This window comes from Caloenas nicobarica, chromosome 1, assembly GCF_036013445.1.
Source record: "Caloenas nicobarica isolate bCalNic1 chromosome 1, bCalNic1.hap1, whole genome shotgun sequence".
Classification (NCBI taxonomy): Eukaryota; Metazoa; Chordata; class Aves; order Columbiformes; family Columbidae; genus Caloenas; species Caloenas nicobarica.
In genome coordinates this window covers 1,611,310-1,638,737 of record NC_088245.1, presented here as the reverse complement: position 1 = coordinate 1,638,737, position 27,428 = coordinate 1,611,310, and the positions used below count along the sequence as shown (strand labels likewise).

General features: G+C 47.7%; 1 protein-coding gene across 3 annotated transcripts in view; it reads right to left on the bottom strand.

Moving 5' to 3' along the window:
• Positions 1 to 27,428, bottom strand: part of NRF1 (nuclear respiratory factor 1) — a 73,619-nt gene that overhangs the window by 10,864 nt on the left and 35,327 nt on the right. For 2 of the 3 annotated variants that reach the window (XM_065633009.1, XM_065633017.1), the window contains 3 exons: positions 25,721 to 25,822; positions 23,044 to 23,201; positions 19,652 to 19,776 (listed from right to left, as the gene is read on the bottom strand). In XM_065633009.1, the coding sequence (XP_065489081.1) occupies positions 19,652 to 19,776; positions 23,044 to 23,201; positions 25,721 to 25,822 (385 nt within the window). Of the gene's footprint in view, positions 1 to 4,825; positions 4,883 to 19,651; positions 19,777 to 23,043; positions 23,202 to 25,720; positions 25,823 to 27,428 lie in introns of all 3 variants that reach the window. The other variant, XM_065633028.1, reaches the window with a different exon arrangement.

The window sequence follows — 27,428 nt, the reverse complement described above, 5'->3', positions numbered from 1 at the left end:
ACTGCTCAGCAAACACATCAGCTCCCACAACAGATTTTGGTTAAATCCACACTGCTTTGCATGGGAAACTGGCTTGCCAAGATTTCCAGAAGTTATCATCATGACCACCTCCCTTTTGGGGGAGTGACTTTGAGAGGCCTTCAAGAGCCGGGAAAGACAAGTGATGGGCATGAGGATGTATTTTCAGAAAAACAAACCCGATCTCTGTAACAAGTTCATGTAACACCAGCTAAAACGAGTGCTCTCAAAGTCACGTTACCCTGAAAAACCCTCCGACCGTAGAGAAACATCTGCAAACTGAACATGTCCCTTAAGATACGAGGTGTTGACGTGACACCACAGATGGGATTTCACCCAAAGTCAACTGCGGAAATCAAGCATTTCAGGAATCTACCACACTCAGTGGTGACAAAGGAAGCAGAAGACATCTCTTAACACAGGCACCTACTTTAAGATAAGACAAGCTGTCTTCTGAAAGCATGTCTGTCCTCTTTCTCTCCCCCCAGCTACTGCTAGAGCATCAATGACTGACTCAAATTAGATGTCTCTCAGGACAAGACAAGAATCAGAAGGATTTTCACCATCAGAAATGGCTTACTGACAAATCACAAGAAGCCCATGGAGCGATTTAAGCTCTGAGAACTTTCTAGGCACACGACAGTCGTAGCTCTTCCCCACGCATCCTCTACGCTATTCCTTTCAAAACACAACAACTGTTCCACCAAACAGTAATTTCAAAAAAGCTGCTGTCCTCATTCTGTCTGCTGGCTGCAAGCATACCTCAAGATCATCCATCACCTGTCTTTTCAAGAGCCATTCCAGTCAAAACCACAACAAAGAGAAATGTAACAAGGCACCTGAAGTTCCGCTGGCAAAGCTGAGTCACGGCAGCTTGCAGATGGAGAACTAAAGCCAGTGTTGCAATCTAGCAGGTTACATCAAAGTCTTGACTTTTCCTTAGAACAGAAGATAAGCACGAGAGACAACACAAGACGCAACACGATACAACAGCACGGGATGTGGTCAGGACAGCCCTGGAGCCACCATTTCCTTCCCTGCATCCAGCCCATCTTCTTTCAGGGCCTGCTATGATAGGACAAGGGGTGATGGTTTTAAACTAAAGGAGGGAGATTCAGGCCATACATGAGGAAGAAATTTTTGACAGTGAGTGTGGTGAGAGCCTGGCCCAGGTTGGCCAGAGAGGTGGTGGCTGAACCATCCCTGGAGACATCCCAGGCCAGGCTGGACGGGGCTCTGAGCAACCGGAGCTGGAGCAGATGTCCCTGCTCATGGCAGGGGGGGAGCTGGGGGAGCTTTGAGGGTCCCTTCCAACCCAAACCATTCTATGATCACATCTCAGTCTCTCAGACTGTCCCTGAGTGTCACCTACCTGCTTAATATTGTCAGTGACTTGTTTGTTTCTCACCCTTGGCTCCTCTGGTTCTGTTTCAATGAGCTTTTCCTTCTCTGCTCATTCGGAGCAACGGGACCTGCTGTCTCAGCCACCCCCAAAGCCTGGTAGACCCGGGACAGGTCAGAAAGGCATGGGCCAGGGCGCAACACCGCGCTTCCATGGGTCATTCTTCCTCCCACACATTTCACTTCAGCAAGGACTGCCAGATGCTTGGGATCTGGGATCAAGGTGCTGTTTTAAAGACCAAGTTTGGATGTTTGTTTTTTTCTTTATCTCCAAGTCTCTGATGGAGACCAACTTTCCTTCTCCAGCTGTGAGAGGACAGCTCATTGCACCAGCATCTTGGATACATTTCTATTTTTTTCCTCTCTACACGGAGGGAAGGGTCACATCTTAGCCAAGATCTGAAACACCTCTGGCTTAATCTCCCTTATTTCTTGGTCTTTTACCTTTGCCTCTACGGCAGAGGAAGACAATCCATCCTCACAAAGGCACCTCTCAGTTAGTGGTGGCTCCTTTCAGCCAACCACAGCAGGGCAGGTGGGATTGCACATCCCAATTAATTTGATATACAATCCAAGAGAATACACAAGCCCAGCCTGCATTCCAGAGAGCTGGCCTAGAGGACACCACTCTCCCTTGTCAAATGACTAACAAGATCTCTGAAGATGATTCCAAAGCTTTTGGGGGTTTTGAGTTTTGGGTGTTGTTTTTCTGGAAGTTCTTTTTAAGCTGCAGTACTTTGAGACAAAAACACTGGGGCCAGGATTCCTAATTTACAGGAATCTCTGTTGCTGGAGGAGACAACCCAGCCTATCAAGTGACAAACAAACAGCTGTGCTCATGGAATTCTCTCCTCTGATGCCTCAGCATTTCCATGGAAAGAGCAAGACCCCAGTGAGCCAGTCTGAGAGCAAGACTCTTTCCTGGCACAGCAAAGACCCATTGGCTTCAAGTAGTGGTGACAAACATCTCCTCCGATGACACTGAGGTGCTGGAGTGAGTTGAGAGAAGGGAACGGAGCTGGGGAAGGGGCTGGAGCACAAGTGTGATGGGAGCAGCTGAGGGAGCTGGGGGTTCAGCTGGAGAACAGGAGCTGAGGGGAGACCTTCTGATCTCTGACCTGCCTGAAAGGAGCTTGGAGCCAGGGGGGGTCGGGCTCTGCTCCCCAGGAACAAGCGCCAGGAGCAGAGGAAACGGCCTCAAGTTGCGCCAGGGGAGGCTGAGGTTGGATCTGGGGAACAATTTCTTCCCCAAAGGGCTGTGGGGCATTGGAACAGGCTGCCCAGGGCAGTGCTGGAGTCACCATCCCTGGAGGGGTTGGACATGGAGATGAGGTTCTCAGGGACATGGGGTAGCGGTGACTTGGCAGGGTTGGGTTAATGGTTGGACTTGATGATCTTAAAGACCTTTTGCAACCAAAACAATTCTGTGATTCTATGACACTTCACAACTGCCATGCACTTCTGTCGTTGCAGCCCTTTCCTGACATACCAGAAGTCTTCCAGCTGCAACGAGGAAAATCTTGCAATTATTTTTAACACTGGAAATTATTAGTCTGAAAACCCAGGTCTTCTGTTTCATCCTCATTTTGATGTAGCTGAAAACTCCCATGAGAAGGGTGCTTGGGAAAGAAGGCAAAGCAGCAGCCTGGTCTCCTGACCATGGATTCGCTTCACGCCTCCAGCCCTCGTGTCCTACATAGGGTCACCTGTCCCTCCCTCTCCCCTTCACGGGGTGTTGAGGGTGAATTTAGAGCTTGGTAGCAGCACCTGGACACCAGCTGAGGGAGGATGAAGCTGTGTCTGTTCCAGCTCAGTTCTTACCTAGACCTCACACAATATTGCTGGGTCCCCAGGGCACGCCACCCTAAAACCAAACCAATTTGGCATGCGGGAGAGGTGACAAACACACAAGGAGTGTGTGTGTCTACCTGTGAAAAGAAAGCTTTTTTACCGGACTCCACAGCTGAAAGCTTAGCGAATAACCCTTCTAAGCCTCCTTGATCGGCTGCCTTTGCTGCGGAGTGAAGGGCACACCTGATAAGATTAGCAGTCTATCACAGTCAATCATGTATATAGGAAACAAAGTTAAAAATAGAGAAAATGCAGCAAACCCTAATGTCTGCTCCAGTTAGGATTCACTTTTCTTACGGTCTGTTTTCTGTTAATCAAAAAGATGGAGCAGAAAGGGGTTATTGGCACCAGGCTTCTCAGAAAGCGGAGATAGGAAACACCTAAGAATAAATGAGAGTCTCCTCCTCTTATCAGAAATCAAGATATTAAACTGACAATGGGACAGGTGGGCAATATAGCACCTTAAAGTTTCCAGACAATTGTCTAAGAGGGATCCCTGGCATATTTACTCATAAATACTGACGTGCCCGCTGTGCTATTAACATCCACAGTGGCTCTTCCAGATGAAGAATTTTGTAACAAGACCGATTCTTATCCTACCTTTAAAAACAGCCTTTGAGGTTCTGTGTTTTCTGTATGGTTTTCTTAAAGGCTACTGTGAAAATGAAGGCAGGGTACCATCTAAAACTGATAAAATGTTTTATTACTTGAATGACAAAAGTCCATTTTAAAAAAAAAGTCATTTGAATTGAATTATATTCAACGATTTGCAAGGATGCTCAGAGATGTTCCTGTAGAAACTCTGCCAAATAATTATTTACTTGATTAAAATATGCCATATTTTTTTTAAAGCACTGAAATATAATATCTACCCTCCCATGCTGTGTGACACGCAGGACAGTTTACTTCTTTACTTAGGTTTCTGCTACAACATTCAGCTTATAGTTTCCTAAAGCTGATGGGTGCTGAAAGTGTATTTGTGGGTTTTTCTCTCCTTTGCAATGCTGCTTTAACTCTGCATCATGTCCGAGACCTTGAAAAAGCCAAATTTTACAAATCCAAAAATCGCAACATCCCCACAACCCCATCCATCACCACAATAGCTTGAGTGCTATTAAAATACAGGAGTGTTATTAAAATACAGGCTCTGAGCCCAGCCCCGTCCTGCTCCTCGCTAATTCTTTGCTTAAATGACAATTACGAGGGCGAGCTCGGCTTGCGGATGCTAACAGGATTGGGCTGTAAGATAGTAGCACACCCGGAGGCATGTGCATCTCTGCCCCACAGCCCCAACCGTGGCCAGGCACAAAGCGGAGGCTAAAACCCCCATTACAGGATGCCTGGATGTAAATATATATATATATATATATGTGACATCGGATATGTTCCCCTTGAAAGCATGAAAGGAGGAGAAAAAAAAAAAAAAAGGACAGGCAGATATAACCCCTTTAACCCGAAGAAACACCACATAGTCAGGAACCTAGAGGAACAAGTGGCAATAGCGACGACAGCTCAATCCCATTATTCCAAACTAGCACCACAAAAATCCACTCACCTGATGAACTCTCTGCCAGGCTCCACTTGCAACCTGAATAGTCTGCTGCTAGGAAGCCTGACAATAAAATGCAAGTGTAAAAGGCTGAACAAAGGCCAAATACTACAGTTGGGGAGGGGGGAATTAAGCAGGGTCATTAATGTATTCATAGGAAATACGTTATTTTGCTTGCTAGGTGAATTAAAAAATTCAGTATCCACATATGAGAAGAAAATTCAGTGTCTAAATATGAGAAAATTCAATGTTCACATAGGAGTAGAAAATTCCATGTCCACACATGAGGAGAAAATTCAAAGTCCAAATATGAGGAACACCCTAATATAAGGCAGAACAACTTCAATATTTCTGCCTCTATATACAATACTACGTGCGTAAGCGGAAGGCAGAGTAAGTGGGAGGCAAGTGTTAGATACTTTGAGATATTTCTACTGTATTTTGCAAATACTGAGCTGAACGGCTGAATTGGACTGGAGGGGCCCGATGAGAAACAGCTGCACATACATGAGAGGAGTAAAATCCACTTTGGAGAAGCTGAGGCCACCTCCAGTAAAACTCTCCACTATTCCCTGAGTAACGAGGGATGAGGAATGAATGAGAAGCAGAAACGGCTGCCAAAGTGGCATTTCTACATATCCCCTGAGCACGAGGCTACAAAGTCCACGAAATCCAGGCGCTCGGCCTCGTTGGAAGGAGCAAAATGTGTTTTTAAGGCTACGACAGAATCAGAACCTCAATGAGTTTCCCAAGTTTACGCTGCGCGATAGATCGCATGCGAACACGGACATTAGCATACACTACAGAGCATTTAGCACACGGAGATACAGAGCAGCTATTGTTCGGGCAGTAAGGTAATCCGTAACTAGATAGTCTCTGGCTCCATCTAAAAACCCATTTTCCCAGGATTTCCCTGACTTCTTCAGTAGGAGCCTCTCTCCTACAACAGAGCGCACATTCACGGCCAAGCAACAGGTCCAACGCGATGGGTTCTCTCCCCCCATGTCCCTTCCCAGCCCCTGCGCCTCTTTGCTGGGGGAAATCCTGCTCTTATAACCCAAGAGAGGTGACTCGAACCCCCAACCAAGCAAGGTGCGCAGCTTTTGGAGGAGGATAACGCCTCGGGAAGGCGTTCAAAGCTTTACCTTGCAGGTACGGAAAGTTGCAGCTCTGGTGTCTCTGCTGGAGCTTTACCTTCCGCTAGATCCCACACTGGCTACGGGGAGGTAAGCACTCTTCTTTTTTCCTCAGGGGGAAATGAGAGCTAGACACACACCTTAAGACTTCTTTTTTTCTCTTTTCAAAGCATACCCTTCAAATTTAGCTATAGAAGCATCCCTGCTACAAACCAGCACACACCCGGCATTAAGTGTTTTGGTGGCTTTACAGGAAAAGGGACCCGTTTGGCACAGATCCGTCCTCCTTTTTCCTCCCGTGTAGGACCTGGCTCATCCTCAGCAAGGTAAGCAATAAATCACGGCAAATACACCACTCAAGCATGGAACGTATTGTGTAAAGAGCAAGTTTTTACAGTCCACATTCCTCCTTTTTTCGGATACCATCATCTTCCACTGCCTGGGCTGCGCAGCAGGTGGGATGGGTTCCTACCTCTCTCCTGAAAGTACTTATTTTTGGTATGCTACTGCCTCTGGCAGATTCCTCCCTTTTAAAGTCTGCACATCTGTTGATTAAAAAAAAACCAACACAACAAAGCAAGCTTGGACTCTGGCCTGGTGACTGAAGGCACAGAACGTTTGTGCACCGGGGCAGAGCCTGAGCCACCCAGGCTGGTAGGAAACCACTTTGTACGCCAAGAGAAGGCAACGATGGCTGCAGGGAGAGAAACGACCCTTTTCTTTGCAGTAAACAGGGGTCCTCCAGGTGTTTCGTCCCTGCGGGTCTCACCCCGGGTGCGCAGGGACCCGCAAAGGGGAGAGTTGTGACACACAGACCTGCGCGGACAAAAACTGCAAGAAGAATCAAGCAGGTGCTTGTGCAACAGCTTGTTCTGGGGCAGGACAGAACAGGTCAGAAACAGTTTCCCGAGAGCAAAAGGAGCTGTGGTGGCTGGAGAATCCCTTCTGCTTTGCATCTGCTGTGGGTGATTCAGATGAGAGTCCTGCTTGCTGGCTGCAGGAATGGCTGCTCTGGCTCAGACCGCAGGTCCATTCGGAGCAGAAGCGAGAAAGCACCTCTCGGACAGCAGCAAACAAGCAGAAAACCTAAAACCCAGCCATCAGAGTCATGTTAATTTGCAGCGGGACTCCAAACCTCTTAACTCCTAGTTGGAAGTGTGACTTGGACCTTTTTTTTTGCAAAGAAAACATACCAGAAATCTCTGACAAGGTTTGGCCGAGGACATCATAAGGCATCTGCGGGTTAGAGCAACAGGAACAACCAGGGGCCAAATTCACCGATGGGACATAATTGAATACAAATACTCCCAATGATGATCCCTGTGACTTCAAAGGAGCTGAACATACTATATTTATGCCAGCAGTAAAAACTCAGCTTCCATTAGCTACACGTTCACCGGTTAAATGCAGTGGTCCTGTTGTGCACACACCAATTAGAGTCCCTGAACGCTTGGGCATACAAAGGGGTTTTTTTCTGTTTTTTGGTTCGTTGTTTTTTTTTTTTAATGGGAAGGGGTGGAAGGGAAGAGATCAGCCAGCTCAGGGGAATAGCAGAGAGCCTTTCACTGCGAGGTCTCGCGCTCAAATCTGTCGTAGGGCAGCGGTAACAGATGGCCACTTCTGAAGGCTGTTCTGCAGCTTACATGAAGCGAGGGATTGTCTCAGGCCGCTGGTGGGCAAGTTGTTGGAGCCACAAACGTGCCGCTGGCGAGTTTTTGGCAGAGACGGTAGAGAAACCAAAGGATTACATGGGTACGAAGCAACTGCTGCCTACCTGATCAAAGGCGCCTCCCTCCTGGAGGGAATTGAGGCAAATTGTTGGCAGTTTAGAGCTGCTGCTGCCTACGCGGTGCAGGAACCTTTGGATCTTGGTCTGAGCTGTCATCGACTCCTCCAACGCGTCAGCACCGGTTCCTGCTCACCAAATGTCCCTTCGGACACGTTTGAGATTTTAAAGATCAAAATCATGGGGGAAAAACGGAGATGAGGAAACTCAGGGATCTGTGGCAATAATGGGTCAAACCCACAGGGAGGGAAAGTTTGCTACGATCTGTAAGCTGGGTATGGGAATAACAAATATCATGATTAATTGTAAACTAATTCCAAGTTAGTGCTCCCTGAGTCTTTCCCTTCTCAGACTCCGCGTCTTCTCCAGCCTGTGCTTTAACCTTCTGGGGGCAGATGGTGAGAAATCCACCAGTGACTGAGTGTTCCTGGAGTGGAAGGGGGTCCCCACAAGCCATCAGAAAGTGTTACTCAGAGAGGAATTTGTATGTATCAGGGAATAAATTAAGCCAAAGGATATGGGGGGTGGGAGGAATAAGTCAAAATCATGCTTAGAAACGCCACGCCTGGTTTTGGAAAAGATTCAGAGGAAACCACTTCAGGAGAAATTGCCTTTTTTTTTTTCTTTTCTTTTCTTCTTGGAAACTGTTTTGCAGCTTCACATTGACTCGTAGAAGCTCGCGTTCAAATACACCAACCTGCCGATGGACTCGTGCAGCCGAGGAGACACAACCTCCCACAGCAAGCAGATGCCACCATCCCGCTCTCGTGTGCTGGCCTGCCGGGCTCTGAAACGCGGGGAAAATAGGGCGATTCCCCTGCAATCTTCCTGCCCAGCTGTTTACGAGCTGCGGATTACCACTGTCACATGAGCTGCTTTACAGCAAAGCCAAGCTGTCTTCGTGAGCTGAGAAGGTCACTGGGAGACAGGGGCCTCCAGGGACAAACACACCACCCTCCTCTGCAACCCAGGGACGCCAGGAAGAGTATTCCCAACTGGTCAGAGGGCAAAGAAAAATGGTTTTACCTTCAAGCCCTCTGCCCAGCTCTCAGTAGGACTCACCCAGTGAAAGGGGAGAGGAGGGATGACCCCGGGGGTTAGTCTCGTGTTGTCCGTTTACCAGCAAAGCTGGAACAGCCCTTACAGCGACAAATTTACCTTCTCTCTTCCTTGTGTGTCCACAGGTGAGGGCATCCCACCAAACTTTTGGACAAGGCCACCCAAGTGTCACCAGCCAAGCGATGCCAAGGTGGAGCTGCACCTCCTCAGGCTCTCGTGTAACCTGCTGATGCCTCAAAGCGTAAGCGAATGAATCCTAAAGCAAGAAACGTCGTCATCTTCAAACCCAAAATCTAATCCCTGAACATCAGGGTCAATGAAGAGGAACAAGTTTCACTTGGAAAAACAGAAGCCTGAAGGTTCGGTGCGGCCACTCGGGAAAATGAATTAAAACCTGCCACCTTCATCATTCTGCCATAGGCAGGTCTGGTGGGCAATGAAAACATTTCTGCAAGAGATATTGCTCACAGGCTCAGTGGTTGCAGGACAGGGCTCTTTACTATGCCCCAGAGGCACAAGACAGATGGGGTTGTGCTTTTAGGCTTTAAAAATCAGTCCCTGCCACGGAGACCCAAGGAAGAGGATAAATACAGCCACAGAATGATCCTCTAGACAAGTTCAGGAAAAAAGCAACAGAGGAACTCAAGAGGTCAGACCCCACTAAGAAAGCAGCTGAGGCTGTTTTCAAAGAAGGGCTGAGCACTTTTTGAAGGCAGATTAAAACAAAACGGCACCTCGAGCAGTTTGGAGATATCTACTCCGTATTGCGGGGCTGGGAAGTGGGAACACAGTCCCCAAGAGGAGCACGGAGCAGGGGAGGTTGAGCCGAGAACAGAAAGTGAAAAGTCACTCCAACTTGGGTCTAATACACAAGACTACGAGTTCCATAAATGAAAAGACACACAAACCCTGCCTCGATGCACCGAAGAGCTGTACTGGGGGATGCCTCAGCTTGTAGCTGAGCTTACAGGGTGTTTTTCCTTCCAGTGGGGTGCCTGGCGGCAGCCGAGGGCAGAAAGCTCACAAAGCTCCATCTCATTTCCTAAGATGCCTCCCACAGTAACAACAGCTTGCTGGGATTTGAGCCAGCTTCCCATTTGGATCAGATTGCACCCTACGCCCACTGACAGCCATTAAGAGCCTGGAGCTCACAAACCACCCTCGGGTCAGACCAGCCTCCATCCATTCAATGCCCAGGAACGTTTTCCGCAGCTTCTCCAGCGTGGCCTGATCCAGCGCGGCTCACAGAGACAAACGGTACCGGCAAGGGAAGGCAAGAGCTGTGCCCTGCTGTCATGAAACAGCAGATTGCAGCCCAGTTCAGCCGTGAGGCGGGGGGATTAAAAAGCCCCTTTCCATCTGCCCTGATTCAGTGTGATCGCAGGCTGCTCCTTCAATTCCCCAAGTCCTTGAATGTTAGAGGGGTGAAAAGTGGCACGGCACAGGTAGAGAAACAGCAGTGACATCCCCAGCGTCTCCTGCACTCGCAGCAGCCACCCATCACTACAGAGATGGGGATGAGGGGATGCTATTTCTCCAAGCAGGCCAGACATATTGTAAACTAAAATCTGCACCGAAAGATGCTACAGAGGGTCCAGAGCAAGAACCATCACCCATCCTTACCCCAGGCAACGAGGGGTCAGTTGGGATCAGCTGCAGAAGAAACAATGCCCAACAACTTAGGAAAGACATGAACCTGTTGGGAAGGGTCTAAAGGAGGTCACCAAGATGACCAGTGGGCTGGAACAGCTCTGCTGGGAGGACAGGCTGGGAGAGTTGGGCTGTTCAGCTGGAGAACAGAAGCTCTGGGGAGACCTTAGTGTGGCCTTTCCGGACTTAAAAGGGACCCATAAGAAAGATGGGGACAGACTTTTGAGCAGGGCCTGTTGCGATAGGACAAGGGGTGATGGTTTTAAACTAAAGGAGGGAGATTCAGGCCAGATGCAAGGAAGAAATTGTTGCCCCTGAGGGTGGTGAGAGCCTGGCCCAGGTTGGCCAGAGAGGTGGTGGCTGAACCATCCCTGGAGACATCCCAGGCCAGGCTGGACGGGGCTCTGAGCAACCTGAGCTGGTGCAGATGTCCCTGCTCATGGCAGGGGTGGCACTGGGTGGGCTTTGAAGGGCTTCAACCCAAACTGTTTGATGATTCTATGACCTGGCAGCAGATGGTATGAAGAACCTTGCTGCCATGTCTTGTGAATGTTTGGTGTGCTCTCATCACAGGGGTGGCACTGGGGGAGCTGGGAAGGTCCCTTCAACCCAAACTCTTCTATGACTCTATGAACTCAAGACGTAAGTCTTGCTCTGCTCTGGGAAGCAGCTCACCAAGCCAGCAGGCAAGGAGGGCGAGATGGGACCTCTCATTTGGAATTGCTTGGAGGAGAGGAAGAATGAGCAGAGATCACGCCAGCAGGATGAAGTTGTCCTTGGTTGTTTCCTGTTAAGTTAGAAGGTCTTCCAGAGAAGGGCTACAATACCCAATGTCTCACAGGGTTCAAAAAACTGTGAGGGGCTGCCACATGCTCAGCATAGGTTTGAACAAGTTGTTACTACAGGCAGAATCCATCACACATGAACTTCATCCTGGGAGCACTGAGGAAGGAGCAGCAAAACAGAGGCTGGTTTTGATTTCAGCTTGATCTACCATCCCCCTAGTTCAACACTTGCAGGTTTGAATGCTCAGACCCACAGGTGAGCTCTGCCAGCATAGATATGTCCAGCAGAAATGGCAGAAAGCTGCTTTGCCCAGCCTGCTGTTGCCTGTGGAACCTTCACGAGTATCCACCGCCCTATTTGCGAAGGTGGCAGGAGCCTCATGAAGAAGCTCTGCTGGGACAGCTCTGCCAACCAAGCCTCTGGTCTGGGTCAAGAGAATAGAATTATTTTGCTTGGAAAAGACCTTTAAGATCATCGAGTCCAGGGCAGTGGTGGAGTCACCATCCCTGGAGGGGTTGAACAGACGTGGAGATGAGAATCCAACGCTGCCGAGTCCACCTCTAACCCATGGCCCTGAGAACCTCATCTCTGCATCTGTCCAACCCCTCCAGGGATGGTGACTCCAGCACTGCCCTGGGCAGCCTGAACCAATGCCCCACAGCCCTTTCCAGGGGAAATGTATTTCCAGATATATTTAGAGAAACACACTAAGTACACTGACTGCCGTTCCTTATCTGCTTGTATTCAACCTCATCTCTTTTAGACAAAAGCTTGCCAAAGGATTAGGATACTCATCTCTTGCAGGCACCCCAAAAACACTGATGTAACCAAACAAACTGGTTTAGCTCCAAAGTCCTTCTCAATACCTAAGTCTTACAGTCAGGCTGCATATACATTAGGGAGATAAGAACCCCCACGATACACTATCAACAAAAAAACCCCTCAGACAAAACTCAGGACCTCAGTAGCGTGGCTCTCAAAGCCAAGTTGTCGAGGACTTTGTCGCCATAAATTGCAACAAATGCCTGGAATTCGACATGAATTTAACATCAGATGAAAAGTCACATTAAGAGATGGAGAAAAGCAAGATCCAGTGAATACAAATTTATGCCACATACATCACTTCGCCTCCCAAAAGGCTTGGCCTCTTTTCAGACAGCATCCTCCACTGAGCAGCTCCTTCTGAAGCCACCTGGATTATTGAAGGACTGGGAGATGAAGAAACAGAAGCCTGGACAAATATCATACAAATACACCAAATAAATAGGGATTCGAGTTCAACCACAACAAGTTCATAGACAAGCAGAGCATTCTTTCAGAGCGTTCCCAGCCAGATCAAGTCCTTACTGTTTCATGAAGAAGTGTCACCATGGGAAGGAAGCTCAGTCTTGGGAAACTTGGGAAAGCAACAATTCTATGCAATGAGAGAACTGGGTTATTGCTGCAGGGGAGAGAGGGAAAGCGGTTCCGCAAAAACCCCTTGTAAAACAAGTCTCTGTAAGGAAGACTATTGAAGACACCGACCCTGCCTGCTTCCCTAAAGCCATGGTTATCCCAAGCTGGGTCAGGGCATGGTGGGAACCCAACAAGCTCACGGTTCCATCCTTCCACACGTGAAGCAACCACGTCCCTTTGCCTTCTCAGCCCTGAAGATCTCGGGTCCTAAAATCCATTTGCCACAATGAAGCTGAGCCTTTAGGGGAAGAAAAAAAAAATAGATAAAAGTTTTCTTCCTGACTGCTGCTCCTGAGACAGCTGGATTTTGGTACTAAAGAGGATCCATGTGTGAAACGATTTGGATCCCTCAAATATGAAGTTTCCAAACACAATAATTCAGAAGGCAGATCGATGAACACAGCGTCAGTAGATCTGAAATTGCCAAGAGAAATTCAAGTTTGGCAAAAGGAACTTAAGCTTTCTGTAGCAATCACAAAGATGGGAACTGTCTTAGACCAAAACTGCTTTAAAGTATTGCAAGAGACATCAGGTGGCTTCTCTTTTAAATTTACAGATAAAGAAGAAATCCTGCCCAGCTTGGTGTCAATACCAGTCCTGCTCCCTCTTCCAGCCCAGAACAAAAGGGAACATATTGCAACTATGCTGAGAGAGGAGGGCTGCCGCCTATTTCTTTAAATGTAATGTTAATGCCTTGTAATCAGCTTTAATTTTTAAACAGAGCCAGCCCTCCTGTCCATTTCCCCTAAGTCAGGACACGTGGAAGGTAAATGGCCTGTGCTTAAACCAGGACAGCATCAGCTGTGACAGCTGGAGAGCCTGTAAGTCTCAACTGCTGATAACAGGAATGGATGTCAAACCTCACCAGGGGAGGGGAACTGGGGAGGGCAAGGGAGGTGCTGGAGATGCCGTAAGGTCATCGAGAAGCGCGGAGATAAGGCCAGATGGGGAACGGCTCATTGACTGGATGGGAACTCACTGAACCCGACAGGACTCGAAGAAATGCTGGAAGTGACCAAACAGCAAAGGACTTGGCAGTGACTCCCACCCCTGAGGGAGGTGGTTTCCCTTCTGGGGGGTTGCTAAAACCACCACAAAGACGCTGAGGAGTAAAGGTGAGAGTCTTTTAGGGGACAGCAACAGATCGAGCCAAGAAGTGAGTAAACTCCTGGTGTCTCCCCAGGACGCTGCCTTCTCTCTTTGCAGTCTCAAAGGCACATTTTGGAGCTAAAGGAGCAGCCTGTAGACATCACATGAGACTCGGACACAGAACGGCGGCACAAAACCACCCAGGAGATTCTCCTTGTGCTCCTCCGCTGCTCTGCAAGGAGGAGACCTGCCGTACATCACAAGTGCTCATCATATAAACACGTTCTCCCCCAAGGAAATAAAACGACAGAGCCCATAAGCCTCCCTACCCCAAAAGCCAACCTGTACCCAGAAGTCACCTTTCTGTTTCTCCATCGAGGGACTTACCAAGGTCACTCAACAAGCCAAGGGAAGCCCTAAGGCCACCAGCATTCAAGTGCCATGGCATCCACCTCCAACTCTACTCAAACAACCCAACAAACTGTCTCTGCCGGGTTTTTTGCGAAGCTGCCTCCATGTAACACAACAGCACGTTGGTGTCGGTAGCCCCTGGTTAGTTGGATCGAAGGGAAAAATCTGGTCAGCGACCCAGTACAAGAGGAACTTGTCTGAGCCACTATTTTTAGCCCCGGTTGGTGGGCAGACAAATCCTAATCGTCAGTGGCGGCTGCTTCGTCATCAGTCCCAAGATGTCAAACCAAAGCCGCGCAGCTCCAGCGTCAGAAGAACAGCCTGAGCCAACCGCACCGCCGGCGCTGCCCAAGATTAGCACCCAATAGTAATGTAGGACAGCGGCAAAAAGCACGAGAGCCGCCACGATGGGTTTAAAGCAGCAAGGCAAGCTGTGCCAAAGCGAGCAGAAATCCTGGTGAGGTTCAGTGTGAATGGAGCAGCGATCCCGGGTCTTGGAAGTACTTTGGCCCTTGTCGTGCTGGGAAAGACCGAGCAGCACCATGCTTGGCATAGAATAAGCTCATTTTAACTGAGGCTTGTACCAATGTATTTTACTCTGAGTGCATCATGGCCTCGTTGCTGACAATAATTCATTTATGCACAGTAATTCATCCTCTAGGAAACACCTCTCCCTGTTCCCTGCTCAGCACCCCAGGGCTTCACTCATCTGCTTCAGCTCTCCTCGCTGGCTGCCACTCACCTCTTCTCCCCTGTTGTAAGAAACACATCTGCAAAAATGATTTTGCTCACTTCTCTTTCAGATTGGGATGAAATCATACCTGTTTCAGGGCAATACTTCATTAAAATACTCTGTTCCCACTGGGAAGGCCCTACAAAAAGCTTGACTCTTTCCTTCCTGTCCACTTGGATGCAAGCAAGCTCATCTGCACTTTGCCAAGTTGCTAGCGACTCATTTGGCTCCATCTTCCCTAAAAAAGGAGATCCAACAGGAAAAAAAAATTATTTTAAAGCCTGACATTTGCAGCAGATCAGCCTCCAAGCACCGCCCCCCCAGCTTTTTTTTTTCCTCATGCAAAAATATCACCAGTTACCAGCAGATCAACGTGCCAAACCTCCCCGTCCCGAGGCATCCGAAAGCATGAACAGGCAGTTCCCTTCGCTGGGTTTGCCCGACGTATTTCCCTCTGCTTTCACGCTCTCTAGGAGACATGCACAGCGCAGAGAACGGGATCTTGAGTCCTGCCTTTCCCTCCTGGATGTGTTTGTAACTCTAAAGAGCTGACACGGAGCCCGCCAGGACTGGCAACCCCGCTCCAGGCCCGGAGGTCTCTGCTGCCGAGAGGAGGGTTCCCCGTCTCCCATCTGCGCAGCCGAGGGTGGAGACACGTTTCCACCTGACACCTTTATTGATTTCGTGTGGGAAGCTCAGCAACCTCACCCAGGGCTCAAGGATTTTTTTCAGCATTTAAACCGCTTCCGACACAGAAATTGCCAACCGGAACAACTCTTCTGTGCAGCAAGTTGCCCGTCACCCTAAATGCTGCTATAGGTTCGTTTATCCTATGCTAACTTGTGCATATCCTATGCTAACTCCTGTACTGACGCCTTATTTCCTCTGTTTGCGAAAGCAGAGATCTTGCTAATCCCCCTTTGCCCACGTCAGAGTCCTAATGCTCTCCCCGGGCTTCCATCACAACTCGATAATCCTGGCTCGCAAGCACGGCTCCCTCTGGTTGTATGGAGAGTTGGGTTTGGATTTTTTGGATGACTAAGGGGTTGGAGAAGGACAAGACTCACCGTAGGCAACGCGTGGTGCCCACCTGTACGGCTGCCGTGCCACCACCAGGCACATCGGTGCTCCCAGGAGCATCTCCAGCAGCACAGGGAGGAGATAAATCAGTAAAACCTGCTTTGGGGTCAGGAAAAAGAGCAGCAGTTGCCGTACGTGAGGATCGAGGCGGGCAAGCAAGGAGACATTGAGTCTCTGGCTGTGCTTATCTCGGGTCTCATACATCAATTCCCCGATCACAGCTTGATTTCACACCTTCCAGTGCCGCTTCTCCTCTTCCCAACAGCAGCTCTTTCCGCCGTGCCTCCTTCCATGCCCTGTTTTGGGATCCCAGCTGGAGCTTTGAGCACACCACCCCTCTTCGCCTTCAAAATGCTGCACAAAACTGCAATAACCCCAGGCTTGTGACGACACCGAGGCCATTAAACCAACCTCTCCTTGGGCAGGGAGCCTGCTCTGTCCTTCACAGGCAGCGCTGTGCGCCGCTACGGCCCCACGCGGGCACAAAGCCTTCATCAATATTTAAAGATGAAGCCAGGAAGCCTGTAGCCCAAGCTGCTTTCAAGCGCCCGGATCGGATCAATGTCAAACAAAAAGGCTGCAGTGTGAGGATGCTCCGGACCGCAGGCTGGCACCGTCACCTCTCCTTCCCAACGCCGATCGAGTTTCTCTCCTCCAGCTCCGTCGGGCTGGGACGGCTCCAGCTCCGGCCCGTAGCGCACCCAGAAATCAGCCTCAGAGTGCAGAGTTTCCTCTTACCGGAGCATTTTTGCAGCCGACTTCAGAAACCGGTGCTGCTACAAGCCCCTTTGCTTGCTATGAATATTACTTTGCTTTAACGCCAGCCACTTATGAACAAAAAACATCTGAGGCTCAAACTGTGGGGTCATCGGTTCCAGCATCCTGACTCCGAGCAGATGCTTTAGAGTAGCAAGAAAACCATAATGCACTTAGCAAGTTTGACACTGCATGGGAGGAGGAGATCTTATTTCCCTTCGCTATAAATGTAACCGATCACAAGATTATCCACAGCCCTTTCGCAGTTCAGCTCCTGGGCTCTCTCCTCCCTGCAAGACCAAGTTCAGCCCCAGCTCCTGAGACACCCATGGACACACAGAAATTGTCCCTTTTTAGCCACCTCAGTTCTCTTGTATCAATTATTATTCACATGTCAGAGAACGAATGGGGAAAATATCATATCAAGATAGAAACAATAGACTAAAAAAGAGGATAATTCCATCTAATGGCTAAAATCAGGAACAAAACACCTTACCCGAGCTCAAGCAAATTTGTTTAATTACTGTCCCAGTTTCCCTATCAATAAGATGGGAGTAAATTTGTTTCCTTATTAATAAGGTGGGTGTAAATCTATGTCCCTTCCAGGCAAACCAGTGCACGTAAGGGATTGGAATAATTCAGAAATCGGAATACCCTACAGAAAGGTAAGAGCATTCCTAGAGAGAAGCGTTTATTGGAACTATCAGCAAATTAAGACTTTGCAATCAATAGAATTTGCTGCTTAATACCATTATGGCTCTGACAGTCATTTTTTCCTTCTTCCTGCAACCGGTTGCACCAAATTTCACCCATTTCCTCTCCTCCCGACAGGAGGACACACAGACAGGTTTGTCCCCGCTGCATCAAATAACCGAGCACCGGCATCCGGCTCACGCTCACACCCTGGGCTTTGGGATATGGAGGGGGCAGATAAATCCTCGTCGACGGTGCCAACGCCAAAAATCCATCTGCTCTCCATCCCCAGACTGAGACAGCGGGAATGGATACCAGCATCTCCCTCCATCCCTAAGGGAGATATATTAGCTGGTTACGTAATAAAACTAACAGCATGGCGCTTCCAAGGGCCGCTGCACCGACAAAAACCCTTCCCCTTAATAACACCGGAGATTAGAGCAAATCGAAGAAGAGTGGGAATGAGGCGAGGGGCCGCGGGCGAGGGTTTGCACAAGAGGAAAATGCTGCAGTCTCTCCTCTTAATGCACTCTAAATCCCAGCTGATTTCCAACTCTGCTGAGGGGAAAAAAAAAAAAAAAAAGAAATAGAAGGAAAAAAAAGAAAGCCCAGCCTGCATTAAAATGATATTAATGCTGGGTGAGGGAGGTAGAGTGACTCAGGAAGGGTGTGGAGGAGGAGAGTTGTTTAGGGGAAGCATCCAAAGGAATCCAGACTGTGAAAGCATTTTGGAAGCAAACCAAAAGGAATCGGGGGTGCCGATCTGCTAAAGGACACTAACATGCTTTTATAAATCTGATTAGTTGCTGGTTTTGAGCATCCAGGGTCAGATCCTGCCTTCGATAAACACACATCACTCATCCCCCTCGCGCCAGGCGGCCGGCAGAGCGGAATACGACACAACCCTGCTCGTCCCTCTCGATATCAGATGCGTTCCCCGCTCCCAGGATGAGGTTTTCACTTCATTTCTGCTCCCTCTTCAGGCTGGCTGACTCCACAGCAAGAGACATCCAGCCCAACACCCCCAGTAAAATTACTCTTCCCTCTCCTACCTTGTTTTCACCGCAAACTAAATATTGATGTTTTAAAACGAGTGCGTTCCCTATGAGATGAGATTTTGATGGAAGCCAAACTCAAGGTCTCATCTCACCAGATTTCTGCTTTACGAGCAAAGTGTCAAGGCGAGATGTCATTGCACTGCCACCCCAGCGCACGTGCTGGTTCCCTCTTCGACAACCAGCGCCCAAATAGCCCCATCCTCAAGATGACGTTTCTTTACAACTTCACACTTTGCGTCCTTTTTAAGCTTATTTTGACACAACTCCTTCCATTTAATCAAAATAACCAGTGAGTTCCATCTCTGAACTGGGAAACCACGGTCAAGGCATCAGGCAGAAGTACAGGGCAACTGGAGGCAGTGGGTGAGCACCAACTAGACATGTTCACATTCCAGTATCGCCTCTTGAACTGATTTCTATGAACTGTTTTATTCACTACGAGCTTAGTTTGAATAACCGCAAAAGTCACCAGACTTGGCAGAAGAGACATCCAGGTAATAGGTGAGAAACACTACAGAGAATCCCGAGAACTAAATTATTGACCGTGATGGCAAGACGGAAAATAAAGCAGGAGGCAAAAAACCCGAGGACGACTGCTGAGGGATGACTGGAGGGTGTCACCCAAGCAGAAAAGCGACAGTTGCTCAAGAGCAGCCACCAAACATCCAAGAAAGAAAGAAAGAAAGAAAGGAAGGACGGAAGGACAGACGGAAGGAAGGAAATGAGCCTGTAATAAAAGGTTGGTTGTACTCTCTGCCGCTTCACAGTGAAGCGTTTTGGAGACAATTTATTACAGCACCGATTAGTTGTGTTTGTTGAGTAAATCTGGTCCTCCCTGAGCTGGGTACCGTACAGATACAGAGTCGGGAACAGTCTTCCCACCCCAAATTAAAGCTCAACAGCAAGCTGGCAGAAGGAGGAAAAGAGCAGAGCCACCAGCACTACGGCATTAAACAAGAGGTTAGTGCTACCATTTTATTCTGGGCTTTAAGTCACAACCTCCTTAGTGACCCTCTGCAGAGAGGCAGAACTGTTCAACTAGCAAAAACTCGACATTTCAAGTAAAAGAGAGAAAAAAAAAACCCTAGCTAAGAGTAAAGAATAAAACCAGACAAAGTAAAAACTTTCCAGCAGCCTTACCATTGGCATCTTGGACTCCGGTAAGTGCTCCGACTGCTGCTGCGGTTTCACCGGACAGGACGATTTGTCCTCCGCCTTGGAGAGTGGCTTCGGCAAGCGTGGCGACCGCGTGGGCAGCTGCTTCACTGCGGGCACAGGGAAGGAGAAAGAAGAATTAAACACGCCAAAGAAACAAATAACTCCAGTAGCAGCCATTTTAACCAGGCATCGCACGTCAAGAGAACAAATCCAGAAATCCAGGATTCTTCCTGGGCCCAGATGAAGTTATCTAGAGCAGAAAACCTCTGGTGGAGGAGGAATACATGGAAATAAGCTGCTTTTTTCAGCTTGTAGATCTCTTAGTCGGAACAGCTCTGCCTTCTTACCTTCGTAACCTTTTGCTTGGGACTTTACTAAAAGCTTTTGGACAATCAAAGTAAGTTTCTGGTACAAAACTGATTCTTTTGGCACTATCACATTTGGGGTCTCTGCAGATTTCAGAGCTCTACCCTTCCTTACTGATTCAGCCGGTTCACCCTGCACTGAAACTGAGGTTTTTCATCACCAGGATCACATCAGCAAGTCTGTATTTAGCCAAGAAGGAGTATTTCCCCCCAGCCAAGTGGTTTAATAATTCTTTTCAATGAGTGATTGGTAGCTTAGCACAGTATTCTTCAGTTTCTCAGGCCAAAGGTCCTTCTCGTGCAGCAGCCCGGCTGTGAGAACAGCCCGTCTCAGATATTTAGGAAGGGGTGTGGATGATCCGTCCCTTCCGACACCCTCTGAGCTCCGGACCGTCGGCCGGGTATTGATTTCCTACATCACAGGCTGCATCTGGACCATCAGGTTTGATTTGTCTAATCCTCTCGGAAATCCATTTATACTTTTTTGCTTCCAAAACATCCTGTAGCAATGAGTTCCACGTTTCATTAGATGCTGCATGAAGAGAAATTGCATTCTGGTACTCCAGAAACTACTGCCTCGGTCTGGCTGGGCAGCCCTTACGTCTGATACTGTGAGGAACAGAAAAGAACAGTTTTCTTTTTTGTTTTCCTCATGATTTCATAGACTTCCAGTAATGTCTTTCTCAAACTGAAGAGCCATAGTCCACTTACTGTGCAAGGACTCTTTCTGGCTTCTGATCATTCTCATCATTTCTAGACTTTTTCTAAATATGAGACATCTGTTGGAGTGACCATTTCTCACGTTATTCAAGACGTAGCCACACCATGAGTTAGTCCAGCGGCCTAATCCTGGCTTGCCCTCTGTGCCTTTCCCTGTAATTCCTAATATTCAACTTATTCTTTTGACTGTATCTGCTCAGCAGTGACAAAACATTCTTGGAGGACAGTGCCCTGAATGCTTTCTGAATGGTGACTGGTAGCATAGCTAGCTCCTCACTGGGTATATACAGGAGATATTTCGTTGTATAATTTTGCATTTACTGACATCTTATTTTATTTGCCATTTAGTTGCACCGCGTCCTTCAGCAGCTGTCCAGGTTTCTCCAGACCTTTTGGACAACTGTTTCCTACCTCTGGAGACCTACGGCTCATCACGAAATTATTCCAAAGGCATCTCCTTCCTGCAGCTGAATCTCCTACCGTTTCTGGCCTTAATGAACTAAAAAAAGTAGGTGTTTTCTTTAGCACTTCTTGCAGAAAAAGAGATTGGAGGAGCAACCCAGGAGCTTCCCCTAGGATGCTTTTCCTTAACTGCCCCACTCATTTTGTGGCAGAACAATTGACTCAAATATTTTCCAAATACTTCCCACTCATTTTTTCTTTTCCTGATTTTGTGCTTAGATGCTGTTCACTTTCTAGCTGTATTCACTCAGGGTGTATCTTCATTTTTAACCAGCCCCTCTGTCTCTCAGAGTAGCTCTTAAACACTGTTACTGAACCAGAATATTTTCTTCTTCTGTCTTTTTTCCCTTTGGCTCATCTCTCTTCTGAACCTACAGCTACATAAAGGAAATTACACTGCAGGATAACCAACTACGACACAGCAAACACGGGATAAACATTTAATTTACTGGTGTAACTCTGTTTCCCCGACTTCACGCAGCACTTATTTGTATCTACTTGCATGGTTGCGTCCCTGAAAATAATCATGATCTGCAGCATAAAAGCTTTTTCCAGTTACAGCGCGCTCCACAAACATTAACTGCTTCAAATCAATGAATTAATTACCCACCTCCCCTTTGTCCTCTTTAACTAGAAGGTCTAATACTTCCCATCCTCAAACCTGACAGAGATCGCATTATCCATCACATCACGCTGTTTGCTTGACACGACACTACAAAAACCCCTGCGCTCTGTCAGCAGCCGTCAGAACAGGATTCCGAGATCGCAGAATCGTCATAGAATCATAAAATACCAGGTTGGAAGGGACCGCAAGGATCGCCTGGTCCAACCTTTCTTTTTATTAAGGATTCATAATTGCTTAAGCTAACACAGGAAAAGGAACAGCTTGTTGCGAACTTAAGAGCTAAAACTAGTAGCGATGGGATGAAATTAAAATCAAAAGCCCACTGATGTTCTAGCCCAGAAAAACCCATAGAAAAATCTACTGCCTGGAAACGTATAGGATAAAATCCTGCAAGTTGGATTCCGAGAGATGGGTTTTTTTCCTGCAATTCCATGCCTAGTGACTTTAGCTGTTCTTCTTATGGTGTCCTAAAAAGTTCACTTGTTTTTAAAAGGCAATTTTACAGCGAAATTGTTAGTAAAAAGCCTACTTAACCAACCTCGCATGGTAGTAGAAAAGAACATAACTATGGACCTGAATCTGGAGCACAAAGAGAAGAAACAGTTCTGGGTGTGTTCGTGATTCAGCTGCAACAGCAATTTGGAAGCAAGATGTTGAATGCCCCCAAGATCAAGCTGAGTAATTTAGTAATTTGTGTATATAACAAGGTCTTAGAGCTTTACTCTGACCATCAGCTGTGTGGACTTGTGCCTTGTCCTAACCCACAGCTGCTTCTAGACCAAAATCCTGATTTGGATGAGGAAAATATTTTGTCTACACCTCAGCAGTGTGAAACTTCTCATGTTGCTGGGGCTGACGCTGTGTCTTTTAGTAAGAAACCATTAATAATACCGAGGGAGACCCAGATCAGAATATTTAACAGGTGCTACTAGCACATCATGACTCTTACTTGCTGGGCAAGCTAATTTCTTTAACTGGACCCTTGCTGTACAAATAAGATCATTTACAGAGTAGAGTTACTATCTATCTTTCCCTCTTTCAGGAAATTTCCATGTCAGTGTTCTTCTGTGGTTACAGTGGAGATCACAAATTGTCTTGCAGACACCTGGACACAGGAATTTGCTAAGGAAAAGTCTCTACTAGGACTTCACACAGCGGTTTTTGCATCACTAAAGTGAAAAGCCTTCATCTCTCTACCGTACCTGTTGAGTGCCATGGTAACAGTTGCTCCTTGTTGCATCTCCTGAGATGCTGCCACCGCTGCTTCTGCTAACGATGCCACCGCCTGTGTGGCCTCCGATGCCTGCGTCGTCTGGATGGTCATCTCACCCCCCTGTAGCGTTGCCCAGTTCTGCTCCACCTACGGGGAAAAACACAAAGAAAGGCCCTAGGGTAGGATGTTATCCCAGGAATGCAAAGTTGCTTCCTAAAGTGAAAGGGCCAGAGAGTTTCAAGAGGTTTCTGCAGAATCCTGCATGTGCTCTGACTCTGAGAGACGTGGAAAGCACAACCATAAATAACTGCGAAGCTCCTCAGCCTCCCACGAAACCCTCTTGTCCGGCCACGTCTGCCACAAGAGGAGACAGTGTTGGTCACTGGTGTGCTCAGATCACCGCCTGCCAGCCTGGGTGGTTTATTATATTAAGTAGCTGCATTTCTGCGGTGCTGGAAACCCAACACGGATCACATCGCCCAGGGAAACAGGTTGTGCTTGTCCCCCTGTTTCGATTTCTCTGCACCCATCCGCTGTCGTTTTGGGGAACAGTCCGTGTTCCCATTCAGGATTTATTGGTACAGCACTTGTGCTCTTGGGTGGGTTTGAGCCAACCGGAATTTCTTTGTGTTGCGGCAATATACTTGATAACAAAAGATGTCAGATGGAAAATGCTCTGTTCATCTATTTCAGGTACTTTCAACTCCCTTACTTCAGACCTTTATGCAGACAGGTTTCATATGACTTAAAGTTCAGTCTCGGTTGCTCATTTTCCACCTTGCCCACATGTCTCCATTTGGGACTTCACAGCTCACGAGACAACGAGTGTATAGCCACAAAATCCACCAGGATACGAACTAGAAATACGCGTTGGGCAAAAAAAACCTAAAGAAGCAAAGAATGCTGTTGTGCTTTCACTCACATCTTCTACCACACACTCCTCGGCAGCTGCCAATCTGGTTTTCCAGCATTTGCACAGGTGCTCGGCGCAGCTTTCTAACCATCCTCAGCTGCCTGACGTTCAAGGCACCTTCATTCTCCTGTGCCCAGATCTGACCCTGGGCAAAAGGATCCAAAGCAGGGAGGAAGCAGTGAGACAGTGCATTGTGAAAAGGAGAAAGGAAGCTGATTTTAGAGAGGGCAACATCTTCTAGGAAAGATGCAACCAAGTTTGAGCACCCAGAGAGGAAGAACTTGCAGATGGTAAAGATTTGAAGAGAGTGGGATTAAGTTTGTGAGCATCCCTGCTCTGCGCTGCTCAGCATCCTACAAACACATCGATTAACTCCAAGGTAACTCAAATCTTCACACAGCAAGAGACAGTAGGACAAAAACACCCCTAGAGAGGCTGCCAGCAAGCTGTGGGTCTGTGTGTGCAGAGAAACAGCACCCATCCCCAAAGCAAGTTTATTTTGTACACTTATTTCGTCCAAGGTAACGCTCGGATATTCTGTTCATGTTAGGAATTAGACGCCTGTGTTCCCCTGATTTCTATTTGTGCCTTTGAAAAATTTCTTTGCGATCTCAATAGATACAACCGGCTCCCGAAACCCCTCAAAGCAGCTGCAAAGTACGTCAAGATCACGGCCCCGGAGCCGGTTTATTACGGGTCTGAGATGGAAACGGGGTCTGGAGCAGAGCAAAGCTGTTCTGTGCTGCCACCTCTCGCTCGGAAGCACAATCCACACAGAGCCGCCCAGGCCGCGTCGCCCCCGCACGCACTGTTCAGCCAGAAATTCTGGCGTGCAAAGGGGCAGAGAGCGACCTGCAGCCTGGTTTAAACGTGGGTTTGGTGGCAGAAAAGAGGGTCAAAATATATTTGTAGTCTTGAATGAATGTTCCTTAAACACACAGAATAAAACCTTTACTACTCAATTAAAAAAAAGCAGGAAAATAAATGTATGCAAATTCGAGTGTTCAGATTTAAGGGTTGCAATGGTCTGATTGAGTCCTCGACAGAAACAACTTTGCAATGTCGCAAAGCAGTGGAAGAAACTTTCACAGTAAATGGAACAGTAACTCCACGGTATCTCCTGCTGTCTCTGCACTACTGTGCATTTATCCAGCCCTCTCTGGGATTTACTCGCAAACCTCCCTGAAAGCTGCAGCAAAAGGAACAGCCCCATTTCATCCAGAGATCAGTGGCCAAAGGCTCAGAGGATTTGCCCACAGCCCTGCAATATCCTTTGGAACCAGAGGCTCGAAACATCCCAGGTATCACTCCCAACCCCGAACTGACAACCAAGCACCCACGGAACAGTTATTCAATATGAAAACACGAACGTGTACGTGCATATGTTGTTAAGTCTCTATCTGCTACAGCAGATCATAGAATCATTTTGGTTGGGAAAGACCTTTAAGATCATCAGGTCCAACCAACAAAATAAATATATAGGAAATATTAAAAAAAAGAGTATGAAGTACAGAAAGGAGGCTTCCACCATAATTGCATTTGTGCAGTTCTGAGTTAAAATGACAACAGTTCAGCACTTTCTACACGAAATTTTATCGATTCTCACATCCACATGTATGTTAACCCTTAACACGGCACCAAGCAAGGCTTGGTGTTTCCTATGGCCACATAATTGTGGTAAATATTTAACTTTATAGAAGTTCAGATAGGACAGTTCTGGTTTGTGCCCCACGAACATGACCCAGATCCTCACCTCTCCATCAGTCACCGCAGAATAATTGACTTGTGCGACGGTAACTGTGGTGGGCAGCTCTGAGGCATCGGCCAGCGTGGCAACTGTAGCACCGGTGCCAACCTACGGAAACCAACAAAATGCAGTTGAACACATTTGTTAGTGCAGGAAAACGTCCACGGAATTCAGACAAAGGGATGCTCAAACGCTCTTATATTAAAAAGCATCGCACCCACAGAGAATAATAATTACTAATGATAGTAATTGCAGAGCTCACAGAAAATACTACCACCGAATGGTCCTGGATCAGAACACCCTGCACATCAGCCCTTATTTATAATGCTCCCATTCACTGGGTCTCTCATCTCCAGGCACCTGGCAAACATTAGTTCATCCTGAATACCCCATCGCCTTTGGAAATTACCTTTTCCCCATTTAACAGCTAAGACAAAGGTAGGGAGATGTGCGGCTTTGCTTCTAAGGAGAATTAAATAGAATTATAAGAAAGTCAATGGGATCTTGGGTGCCCAGCACCTCAAAGAATGCTACTCAAAGGGAAAATGTACGTTAGCAGGTGAGCAAACAGAACCAGCCTGGCAAGTAACCACCTCTGAAAAGCTTTTGTTTGGAAAACAATTTAAAAAAACCCCACAAACAAAAAAAACCCAACAAACAAAACCAAACATGTTTTTACCTTCATGGTTGTGAGGTGAGAACAATCAACAGAAAATGATGTTTGAGACTGCACTAAAAACATGATGCTCAAGAGGGACAAACCTCTGGGCCAGTTCAGTATGAGAGGGCAGAGGTGGTTTGGAGGCAGGGGCACAGGGGAAACTGAGGCTCAAATCCCACACCCACAAGGAGCTTTCGGGAAGTTTCAAGAAAGGACTTAAAATTTTTGGTATTCCTGAGCTGCCAGAACCTGTCCCCCCACACAAGGAACGCAGGGAAAATAGCAGAACCACTGAGCCTGAATGCGGCCCCTTCTGCCCTGAATTCCCCTCTGTACAATGGTGTAAGAGGCATCCTTACCCCAGGGAGCGTCACGAGGATAAATATATTTGGGGTGTGTGATATATATATTGTACTTGAGGTGTAAGATGAAGAACATGGGGCACAGAAATATCTCATGCTGTAGATTAAGCTGTTTCCTGCCATCAAAGAAAGGCGGCCCTGCCACCTCTCCTCCTATCGCTCCATCCCGTTGCCACCACAGGCATTGTGTGGCCACATCATTAATTCTACTTTTTAATAAATGAGTTCATTAAACTCAGGTCAGATCCCTTGACCAAGTAGCTACAGAAATGCTTGTACTGCCATAACAGGAGAACGAGGGATGGGAGTGGGGAAGAGAGAGGACGAGACTGGTTCTTTGGGTGGGAGCATTGGGTTAACAAGCCTGCGGGCTCAGACACACAGATAAAGACAAAATTCTAGAAGGACAAGTCAAGCTACCAAAAGGAGTTTGCTCTAAACCACCTCCCTGATGCGGCAACTTGATCCCGAGCCTGCCATGATGGAAATGAAAAAGCTCGAGAACTGGGCCCATGTGAATCTCATGAGGTTCAACAAGGCCAAGTGCAAGGTCCTGAACATGGGTCACATTGACCCCCGGTACCAACCCAGGCTGGGGATGGAGGGGTGGGGAGCAGCTCCCAGGAGAGGACTTGGGGTGCTGGAGGATGAAAGATGGAACATGAGCCGGGAATGTGCGCTTGCAGCCCAG